Below are 12,103 nucleotides of genomic sequence, written 5' to 3'. Positions count from 1 at the left end.
ACAGCGAACTGAGATTGTGGGCGTGTGCGAATGAAAGAGATGCTCGTTTATTGGTCGGCACCGGAAAAGGAGGAGTTACCGTAGCCAATAAGACTTCGTAATTTGGAATATGTAATTATTTAAAATATATCTGAAAAGGGGTGATTCACCGGTGGTGGGGCTTTTTTGGCTGATTTCAGTGACTTGAGTCTTTTGAGTCTAATCGTTAATTGATTTGTATGTGACACTTTCTGAAGGATACAACGGGAAAAGTCTTTATGTGTAAACTATTTTTGGGGCGATATCAGGCTGCCGATCGCCTGACCAGTTCGTAAAAAAAATAAAATTACAAGAGAATTGAAATCATATTACAACACTAATCGATTCCAAAAGGGAGGATTCAGCCTGGACAGATGTCATAAGATAGGAAAACATCTGGTCTTTAAAAAAAAAAAAAAAAAAAAACTGTAAAAAAAAAGAAGTCAATTTATGGCCATAGATGATATGAGTGAAAGTAAGGCTGTATGGGTGGGGTTATGAGACTGCATAGTCTAAGGGCTGGGCTTTGTTTACAGTTGGGTGGGGGAGGTAAGACTGAAGTCTTAGGCTTTCATTATGAAGGTGGTGGTTGCTATGGAGACTGCATCCAGCCTAAGGCAGCCAGATGGCAGAGGCAGACTGCCTCCCGAGCCACGTCAGCAGACATTAAGACATAGACTTAACATTATTACACATTTGTCCGTCATGTGCATCATGGTGTGCCATGCCAAAAAGAAGAAAAAAAAAAGTCAGCTGATTTATTTTTTTAAAATAATTAATTAATTTACATTTGATATTACATTTACAACCATTAGATAAAATAATAAGGTTAAAAATTTGTTTAAATATTAAACATTTAAAATAATACTTGCATCCAATATATTATATACTTGTAATAATATATATATATATATATATATATATATATATATATATATATATATATATATATATATATATATAAAAATCTTTAACATGTTTATTTTATTTGATATGACACTATTAAATAATGATAAAATATTTGTTTTGTATACTTATAATTTAATTATTATTAATTTTTTTTTAATTTACTGTGCTAAAATCATTTCAGCATTTCTGTTATTACATTTACAAACTGTTAATTCATATATATATTAAAAAAAAAAGACCTACATCAGCATCCAGGATTTAGACATGTACTGTAACATCATGAACTCATACACATTACACAGCTCCTAGGCTTTTTTTTTTTTTTTTTTAAATCCGACACATTCCAAAGAGCCATTTTCAGTATCAGCTGTCCTATAACCATATCATGTTGTGACATTCAATCAGTGCTTGACCCTTTATTCTCAAGTCTTTGTAACCGATGATGATTCACTCACACTTCCCCCAAAACTCCACCCCCACGGGGTCTCAGGCTGTCTAGAAGGCACTTAGACCACCTAATGCAGACCTGTGGGGACCCTATGACGTAATCTATTAACTCCCTAACTAAGCCTAAACGTCTTTATCGAGGATAAGCCCCCTTTATCTTTTCATTAGTCTGAAGCTTAGCAGGCTAAAACATTTACAACCGTCAAGTAGCACAGAAGATCTTGTTATAGTCACATCTACTGTACATAACACACACAAAGATAAATATAGCTGGCCTAAAATGGGGAAAATAACACCATATAAAAATGCATGTAAACATCTTAGTGTACGATTGACTTCTAACTGGAACATGGTCTCTAAATTTTCTTGAAATCTTACATTGAGAATCAAATGCAGAGGTTTTACCAGCAATGAGTCAAATAAAAGGCCCTCGTTCATTTCTAGAGCGTTGAAAACCACAAATTACACGAAACTCTCTGAAGTGTTGTGATCTGTGAACTGGTCTGTCATCATTTCAGACCGACAACGACCATTCGGGCAATTTTCAGAAACACCATGTTGTAAAATATAATAATAATAAGGAGAACGATTAATAATAATAAAAAATTAAATTCTTCATCTAACTGTTTACTCAATAAGAACATCCAAGGAAAAAATATTTTGTTACAATTTGTGGATTTATTCAGCGAATAACAACTAGGTTTACCAGCTATTTTGATTGCTTTTTATATAATATGAAACAAGGATAATTACTCTTATTCTTGGCATGAATGGTTCATTTTTTTGCAGATACAGATACAGTATCATCATAAAAAAAGTAATATACTGCTCCCTTGTGTTGAAGAAAGCACACTGCAGGTAAAAAATGTCTCGTTTTCTACTGAACTCAACACTGTTTATCAGATGCTGTGTAATTGCATGTGCATTGTTTTTTCTCCTTTTATATTAGACACGTTTCAGCAAGTAACAGTGACAAAGCACCAAGCTCGTTTTCAGTAAACGCCGCGCGACAACTAGCATAAATGCCTGAATAAATAGAAAAGGTTTCATTAAGATCAGGGGTCTACGCTGTCAGAATCAAGCTCTTTTGATTTGTCTTTTTCACGCCAACGCTTAAATAAAGACATGAGGCTGAAGCCCTCTTTTGTGCTTTTGAACGATATAGTTTGGCTATTTCTCTTCGTGGTACTAAACTGCAAGCTAGGCATCGTCTCTTCAGCCTTTGTCTCCGGCTCGACCGATTGTGACCGCGATGAGTCAACAGATTGCGATTCCTCTTCAGAATCAAGCGGCTTGGTTTCTGAGTCTTTAGCAGTCTCTGTAGAGTTTTGCAGTGTGGCAATCATACCGCAATCCACCGATTTCCCTTTTCCGATAACACCTATAGAGGGAGCCGGAGACGCGTTTAGATCACCGGGCACAAATAGATCCTCTTGGCTGGCGTTTCCACAACTGCTCTCGGGAAGTGAGATCGTGTGCCTGCGATTGATGATCTGGCCGTTCTGCAGCAGAGAGCTGGATTTCGAGGTGTTTTCTTCTATGGTCACGATCAGCAGTCTTCTGTCTTCCTGGAAGAACGTCTGCCTGGGAGACAGGATGGGTGACAGGGCCTCGCCAGATGAAACGCTACTCCTACTGGACTGGTATTGCAAAACTTTCCGCGACACCTCTCTCATATTTTGCACTTCTATCTCTGTCTGCACATCTTCCTCCTCCTGCACCGTGAATACAGAGACACGTTGATTGATCGAGGAATCCATATTGTTCTGCGCTGGGCTTGAGATTGTAATCTCTGGGTACATGGGTGTCTCGTCTTTATCAACGCTCTCCTTGATCAAAGAGGACTGAATGGCACTTTTGATCCAGCTGTCTCTCTTGACCTCTCTGTTGTCGGCCGGGAGTTTCTCTGGCGTGGTGGTCTCAGTAAGATCCCCCCGTGAGGTGGAATTGGTCCCGGCTCTACGGCGGGATTGGCGACTGTTGAATCTCTGTAGGATGGACTCAAGAGCAGCCCCTTCAATGTCTTTGTCCCGTGAGGAGCAGGTGGCGGTGGAACGGCGCTTGGCTGCTATTTGATTACGGTCTCGCTGTCTGCGTTTCACCTCCACCATTTCTCGTTCAAGATTCTCCTATATGGAGAAGAGAAATGACGTGGGTTTAAGGTCATTCTTTTTTTTTTTTTAACCCCCTTTTTTATCAATCTCATTACTGACATCTGCGGAAGCCATTACTGAAATCATGACAAAACTTTTGTCTTTTTAAAGTGACAATATCTGGACTGATAATATACACAAACATCTATAAAAAAAAAAAACAGAAATCATATTTGTTATTTAAGTATTTAATATAATATTATTTACAATTGCCTAAAGTAATGACCGTGATATTTAAATATATGTCACATGATTTTTCATAAACCTTTCTAATACCTAAATATTAGTGCTGTCAAATGATAAATCACGATTAATCACATTCAAAATAAAGGTTTTGTTTACACATGTGTGCTGTGTATATTTAATATTATTTATATATATATAAATACGCACACATGCATGAATATATTTTTATTCTGTTGTTTATATATTAAATATATTTATCTATATTAATTATATTAATATGCATAAAAATACTTAACTACATGCAAATATTTAATAATTTCATATTATCAATACTGAAAACAGCTGTGTTGCGATATGCTTTATATTTATGCAGCAACAGTAAAATTTTTTTAGAAAGTTAACAATACACATGTACATGTCATTTCTGATTAATTATAATGTTCTTGCTTAATGTTCTTTTGTTAATCCAAAAATTTAAATTATGTCATTAATTACTTACCCTTGTGTTACTTCAAACCAGTAAGACATAAATCAAAAACACTGTGTCCTAAGACCACCAAAAAATTTAAAAAGTTGCTGTTTTTTAGACTGCTATGATTAGGAACACTCTTATTCTGGTGTAATAACGAAGGGAATTTGTGATAATAATTTGTGTTTTGAAGATGAACAAATGGTTTGGAACATGTGGGTGAGTAATTAATAACAGAATTTTTTTTTTGAGTGAACGATATTTTTAAGTATTAATTTCATAATCAACCTAAGTATTAAAAAAACTTTCCAAACTTAGCGTCTTGTAGGCCTATATTGCATGCCTTCTTTTTTTGACACAACTTTGTTCTTCTTCGTTTGATCTATTGTACTATTAGATGTAAAATGTTTTCTTAGAGTACCTAGAATGATGAGATGATGCAATTACCTGAACGGCTCGTTTGAACTTCTCACAGAAAGAGTAGAAAATGGAGCAACATTCTTCTAGTTTGAACTGAGTTGGATCCTCACAGAAATACCCCGCTACTGAATCACTCACGGCAGAAAGGTTTTTGAAAGCCGTCTCGGTGTCCTTTAACCTGGTGTCTGCGTTCTAAAAAAATTTTAATTAATTAATTTTAAATTTTTTTATTTAACGATAACATTTGTGTCAGCACATCAATATTCAATAGACTTAAACAGCATACCTATTCACTTTGATTGAAAAAACTTGCATGCTCATATATTTAGACTTGTGACACATAAAATGCCTCACCTGCAGAAAATCATTCATCTGTTCTTCCAGATCTGGTTGTTTACTAGCATTCTGCTTCACCACCTGGACTCTATTCATTTCCTTTTGGAAATCAGACTCAATTTCCTGCTTATGGATCCTGTATTGCAGAAGAAATATTTTAGTCTTTCGCATTTTCAGTGCACTTTAGCATTAAGTACAGTTAAGCTTTAGAGATCAATAGAAAGACTTTTGCCAAAGCAAGATTGAGATTCTTCAATCTTCTTCAATACATCAAATAGATATTGTTGCTTGTCTCCCAAGATAAAAGAGGAACTTACTGACTACATGAATTTCATACAAGTCATCTTAATCGAAGTAATTTGTATTAATAAAAAAATTATAAAAATAAATTCTAATTATAAAATATATATAAAATAAATTATAATTATATATATATATATATATATATATATATATATATATATATATATATATATATATATATATATATTATGAATATTGATAAGTATATATGATGATATGATTGAATAAATGTACATGAAAAACTTGAAGTTAAACTGAACTGTTGTAAAAGATCGAAGTACAATTTCTACAACTAAAACTGAAATATAATTGGTATTTTAAAGCTCTAAAGAAATGTGCATTTTTTTGAAATAACAAAAATTAATACAAATTACAAAAGAACATACTGTAACAAAATGACTAAAACCTAAATTAATAAAAGCTTTTCAAAATATTTCATTTGTATATAAAGCTTAAAAATGTAAAATAACACCGCTTTATCCAAAGATTTTTGTAACGGGTGTTTTTATAATCAGCCACAATATAAATAATCACAGAAAATAAAAGAATAACAGAAAAGTGCATTATTTTTCAAACAGCAATGTGTGGCCAACCTTGCTGCATCTCCGATGTGCTGTAGCTTTTCTGGGAACTTCAACAGCGATGCATCAATCTTTTGGGCTTGCTGTAGACACAGGTAAATGACAGTAAAGCTGTGTTTCTAATCTGGATCTGGCATCACAGTATAATATTAAACATCATAGCTACCATTGCAACATAGTGCATGAGGTTCATTCCAGGCTTGTTGGCTTTGGTATCTGCTAGTTTGAGAAGAGACGTTATGCGGAATCCCACCGCGCTGCCAGCGTAGCCTCCCTGGTGGACGATTTGAATCTCATGACAATGTAAACACACTCACATGTGCAGAGCATTATGCTGTTTTGAGGTTGACCGACTTTAATCACTGTTAACAAGTATAACTAGATACAGTGGCATGATTGTACTCACAGAGTTCATGTAGTTTCCTGTCTTCAAGACCAGATGAATGACTGAATGTAGATCGGCACATTCCAGCAGCTCTGGAAATAATGTCATGTGTGGGTTAGATGTAATAAAATAAAAATAATGATTACACAAATAGGATGACCTTTTTTTAATGGTACCTTAAATTATTAAAATTTGCAATTTAAAGCTCTTATATTATAAATATGTGTTTAGTAAAATGGCATAATAAACAGTACTTTAATCTGTGATTTATTTGAAATGTTAAAATATCACATATATATACATATATATATATATATATATATATATATATATATATATATATATATATATATATATATATATATATATATATACTGCATTTACTGAAAACAAGAAACACTTGTTTACTTGTTACTTAACCTGTTACTTCCCACGTTCAAAAAGAGGAAATTGACTTACAGGAAATAGAAAAGTCGATCATACCTTGTCCAGCAGAGGTCATAACTGCAATAGAGTGATTCACTTCATCCATAAAATGAGGGAATTCCTCTTTGAGTACTAAACTGTTCAGCCGTTCCTCATAGCTAGGGGAAGAACAAACAAAGAAATATAATCATGATGGTATAAGTTCACTCCCATTTAGAGTAATTTGCAGTGACCTACAAATCCACTGTTCTGTACTGATAATCAATAGCCGATGGAGATAAAACATGAGCTGTACTGTGCAAATCGCTTAGTGTCGAAGGTGTTCAGTGTACAGTTGTGTAAGTGTGTATTTGTCTTTCTGTGGCTGAATACACCCACCAAGGAACTTTGACAAGTTGTACCATGAACCGATCTGCCTCAGAGAGAGCCGAACAGTCCCCTTTAAAATCAAGAAGCTGACGTACCTAATAAAATGAAGAAAAAGCAATACATTACAGTAAGCTTTCGGTTCAAATCAAATGAAAGTTCAGTTTACAATTCAACTGCTGCATAAGATACACATATTCATTTTTAAAGTACACAAACTTATATTCAAATGCCCCTGGCACAGTATCAAAGCTTTGGGATTGCTCAACGAGTGTAGCTAAAGACTGATCCATATATTACTCCCACCTCTCCATCCTCTGGCAGTAGTTTGCACAACTCCTTCAGTTTCCCTGTACCAAATCGTTCTCCTCTACCGTTGATAATGTCCTCAATCATTCCACTCACTGACCTGTGGAGAAATATTTGGTAAGATTACAGATCATGGCCTCCACAGACTACTGCAGGAGTTACAAAACATTTATCAGAGATTGATGGAATTGGACCTCTGCTAATATCACTACACCATAGTCTTCCTAACGAAGTCTTTATGCATTATGCATTATAAAATAAAAGTTAAATGCTTATGCATTTTTTTTTTCAGGCTAAATAATAACATTATTGACATTATATATAAAATAAGGTAACACTTTTTAATATTCCACTTTAGACATTCTACTAACAGTAAGTAACTTTGCAACTACAAAATCAACTAGTTGTTAGACTATTAGTAGACTTTGCATGTCAACTTATTCTACTAACCCTAAACCCTAAACAGTTTAGCTTTGGGACTAACTCTGAGAGTTAGTAGATATGTAGTTGCAATTTAATGAGAGTTAGTTGCCTTGAAGTTAGCAGAATGTCTAAAGTGGATTATCAAAATAAAGTGTATATGTATTATATAAAAAATAATAAATTGTTATCATTTAATTTTTAAAAAAGAATGCTCTCTTCTATATCAGTTTGATAATGACAACTAATATATTTGTAGGTTAATTTTCCAGTAGTGTAAACCGTGTCGACACTGCTCTGTTTGTTTGAGCAGCAGTGACTCAACCAATGGCGTGGGTTTGGGGGCGGGGCTTGTCCATCCAACGGCAGAACGTCTGAGAAAATTGTATGAAACCAATCAATACTTTCACCGCTACTGGAACAAACACACTTCATCTTTAAATAGACTGATAACATTGTAAAATCGACTCTAAATTCAGCATTGTTCTCTAAAGCAAGTGGCACGTCGGTAAGAACGGTACAGAGGAAGTAGCCAACATATGGACTTCCACACCGTGAGTCATACTTCACCTTGTTCTGACTGCTATATACACTTAATCTCCGTTTCCCGGCCGACCATAAAAAATACCGGGACTAGACAAGCCCAATCTTGCTTTTTTTAGACACACACACAAGCACGCCAAACTTGTAACACAAGCTCTAGCCCTAAAAGCTGATGTATTCATTAAAGTTAAACTGTCACAATCAACTAATCAATATCTGTGAGGAAACACTGTATAATTAAGGGAACCTGCTGATGATGTAAATAATGCAAACCTTATCTTCGTGCATGTACTCTGGCAGAAAAGATATGGACTGCCTGATGTTGTCAGAAAAAAAATTCATTTGTGGCTTGCAGAGACATGTGAGCAATCCATCGGATGACTAGTGCGCGTTTCCACCCTAGGATCTGCTCACGAATCGGAGAGCTTTTCTTAATACACCTCCGCGATACACTCACCTTTTAAACTGCTTGAGAAAGATACCGATATTCATGTTCTTCTTGGAGTTGAGGATGGTTACCTGGCAAAGTAAAAAAAGTAAAAAAATCATTACGGTATTGCATGAATAACGTTTGACAAAGACAGCTTTCAGAGCAATTGTTTTTTTATGTATATTACATCATTAACATGAATGTAAACAGACCGCACTAAGTATGCACTCCACCCTAATATTTTTTATCACTTATCATGAAAAACTAATGATGATATACGAATACCGACAGCCCTGCCTATTATTTCTTGAATTAAAAATAATCACCGGAACGCCGTGATGGTGTGATTCAACCGGCGTAAAATTAGAGGTTCTGCATCACGGTGTTTTTGAAATGAAAGCTATTCTCGGTGGAGTCCACCTTATGTAAACACATACAGAAAAGAAGAAATCACTCCACCTTTAAAAAGAGCTCAGATCAAAGGACAAACACAGTCGAGTGGCATCCATAAATGCCACATCATTGTCTTTTGAAGGACTCTAAGCATTATTCGCCAGAGAAAGTTACATCAAATCTAGTAACTAGGATGTTTTTTCTGGCTGTGGGCCACGGCATGACACATCATGATTACGACACGAAAATAAGGAAATCCTTCCAAACAATATGCTGTAAAACAACATGGGATTTTTCTGAAAAAAACACAGCAGTCATAATTTGTCATTTCTATTTCCTTTTTAGCAAACTTCTCATTTTCTTTATCTACCAGATTTTAACAAAAGTTACCAATTAGTTCTGTATCACGTGACTTTAGCAGAAGTAAAGCCAGTTTATAAATAGATTTTCTTTGACAAAATGTCACAACCTAGCTTTTCGCTAACCTTTTGCTGAAATTCTTATGCACTATATTAAACTTATAATAGAAATAACAACTGATCCAAAATAGCATGCACAATTTACAAAAAATGTTAACATGCAATTTTATATAATTATTTATTTATTTAAAAAAATTTAATGTTAAAACAAATTGTTTTTTTTTTTAAATATTATTTCAATTCAACTTTTAAACATTATTTATGGATCAACAAGACAATTTAAAGCGAAAAGTGAAATGTCACTTCACTTTTTAAAAAAAATATTTTATAGATTTTTATTTAAGTTTTTAAGTTTAAAAAGACAATTTAACATCATTGAATCAAGCTAAATCAATTGGTTTACACAAAAAAAAAAAATGAATGGGTTAGGTCGTGTATCAGCAGCTTTAGATAGTAATACTATGCAATGCGCTATGTGAAAGATAAGTGACCGTAAAGAAACGGTTTATGCAAAACTACCAATTATGACACGTCCTGCATGCAGCATGAAAATATACGAAGCTTGAATCACCTTCGGCTCTGTAATCGTTACTAAAGTGATGATTATAAAGCCCGAAATAAACAGAAATTAAGTGAGGTTCCAACTAACTCGAAGTCATCTCTATTAGAGACCGTCTGGGACAGTCACCGACCCTACCCCAGTGACAAGCCCGTAAGCATATGCAAATCTCTCTGATGAAATGAGTCCGGAAACACCCACTTACTGTAAGCCTGCAGCTACAGAACGACTTCTCTGGCGCATTCTAGCTGAACTCACCATTTCGGGACCTGAAGCATTGCTCGGGGACTGGCGCACACTGCGGCGGTTTGTGGCCTGGACCTGCTTCTGATCATTGCGGCTGAATAACTCCTCCATGCGTTTGGTGTCCAACTCAAACTCACTGTTCTTCTCAGCCGTCCATATGTTATGCTTGCCAAGCACTGTGTCCTTAGGTATGGCTTCCCAATTGAAATTACGCATTTTAGAGGCCCGCATTGGGCCTCTGGCAAATGGGCCTCCACCAGAGAAGAGGGCAGGGGGTGGAGGAGGAGGGGGAGGTGGGGCATTAGGAGGTGGTGGTGGTGGCGGTGGCGGCGGCGGTGGTATCATGATTTAAATGTCACTTGCAAAGGTTATGCTGCATCATCCCTTTAAAGAAAAGTCAGAAAAAGAAACCATTTGGAAAATGTACATTTACAGGATGCTAATATGGTTCAGCCGAAAAGGGAAGGATTGGCGTAGGGAAGTTAACTGTAGGTAATAAGCATCGGTGAGTACACAACTAACAAAACCATAAAAGAAAATACAAGTTCACGAGCTCTGACTTTAATGCAAAGACTGTCAGAATACATGTAGCCTAAAAAACAGGCTACACACAAATAGTTTGGTTAATTCCTCCACAATATCTGTAGGAAGCTTACAAACCATAGTTTGTACAATAATATGGTAGCCTACTCCACGTTTACATTTCAATACACTTACATGATACTATAAAGTCTAGCCTAGTCCATGAGACAAAAGGTAAAAAGCTATTATCTTGGTATTTTAATGCATATATATATAATTTACTTACTCGTTTGTGAGGTATCCAGGCGTCCCCAAAATGAAAATTTCTGAATGTACTTTGGCTATATAGTTCAGGCGAGAAAAGCACGCTCCGTCCGTCACGCGGGAGTGCTGCTCACTGCGAGGCTGTTCTGCGGAAGTTGTTGCAATCGCCCCTTTACCTGTAGCTCACGCCCAGAACTCGTCAGCGCTTGTTTCACACATAACTCCTGTGTCAGTGTCACTAATTCAAATTTTTAGAAAGTACCATGTAAAAGGGTAATCACCCGAGTTAACAGATAATAACAGCGAGTACCGTTAGAAACCGAAAGCCTGTGTTGTTTACTTGAAGTTGCTTTGGGTCAAGATCGATCATTGTGGAAAATATAAGCGGCTAACCCAGACTTACAGAGACAGATCTATAAAACCATAGGCTGTTAAATCATCAAGTGCTTTAATTGTAAGACGTTTAGCAACTGACCTTAATCAGATCATTTTTAAATGAGAATGCTACATGTATTTTAATGTTGAAGTGGGGGTGAGGAGTACTTTTTGTAAACTGTTGTACATTTTACAAGAAATCCATAGCAGATCAGAGGAGTTTGAGCTTTATAGTCTCTGCAAGAAGTGGGCTAATAGACTGAGACGGTATTTTAAGGAGATAAAATACCAGGCTGAATCAATTTCAAAAATTGTGTAACAGAAGGGAAATATAATTGCAGACGTAATGCATTCTTGTTAAGGCAAAGAAGCTCTTCTGTCCCTTAATACATGATCCAGTTTGATTTGAATTTACAATAAAAAGTGATGGCAAGCATTTTTATTATAAATAGTATTTATTAAAAACAAAATAAACGAAAGATTATTATAGGTAAAACAATAATTTTATATATTGTATTCAAGTCAACGGGACAATTTAAAGTTAAATATTATTGCAGATGTAACATTCTTGTTACAGCAAAGAAGCTTTTCTATCTCTTAATATATAATCCAATTTGATTACTA

General features: G+C 35.3%; 1 protein-coding gene across 1 annotated transcript; it reads right to left on the bottom strand.

Annotated features, from left to right (window-relative positions):
- Positions 1-1,975: 1,975 nt before the first annotated feature.
- On the bottom strand, positions 1,976-11,248 carry fhdc4 (FH2 domain containing 4). The gene is made up of 12 exons (XM_043258150.1): positions 11,127-11,248; positions 10,331-10,702; positions 8,729-8,790; positions 7,306-7,408; positions 7,012-7,097; positions 6,691-6,791; positions 6,229-6,299; positions 5,989-6,096; positions 5,835-5,905; positions 4,957-5,074; positions 4,630-4,794; positions 1,976-3,503 (listed from the first exon to the last, which is right to left on the bottom strand). The coding sequence occupies exons 2-12, from the start codon at positions 10,661-10,663 to the stop codon at positions 2,430-2,432; spliced, it is 2,292 nt and encodes a 763-aa protein (XP_043114085.1). The 5' UTR covers positions 10,664-10,702; positions 11,127-11,248; the 3' UTR covers positions 1,976-2,429.
- Positions 11,249-12,103: the final 855 nt, after the last annotated feature.

Source organism: Puntigrus tetrazona, chromosome 15 (genome assembly GCF_018831695.1).
Source record: "Puntigrus tetrazona isolate hp1 chromosome 15, ASM1883169v1, whole genome shotgun sequence".
Taxonomy (NCBI): domain Eukaryota; kingdom Metazoa; phylum Chordata; class Actinopteri; order Cypriniformes; family Cyprinidae; genus Puntigrus; species Puntigrus tetrazona.
This window is presented reverse-complemented; position numbering and strand designations above follow the sequence as displayed.

What these genes read in the sequence shown, in the direction of transcription:
- fhdc4 (XM_043258150.1), bottom strand. Translation starts at nt 10,663, where the DNA reads ATGATACCACCGCCGCCGCCACCGCCACCACCACCACCTCCTAATGCC. An exon ending in TATGACCTCTGCTGGACAAG is followed by an intron (nt 6,300 to 6,690) that starts GTATGATCGACT and finishes CATTATTTCCAG; the next exon opens with AGCTGCTGGAATGTGCCGAT. An exon ending in AGATGAATGATTTTCTGCAG is followed by an intron (nt 4,795 to 4,956) that starts GTGAGGCATTTT and finishes AAATTTTTTTAG; the next exon opens with AACGCAGACACCAGGTTAAA.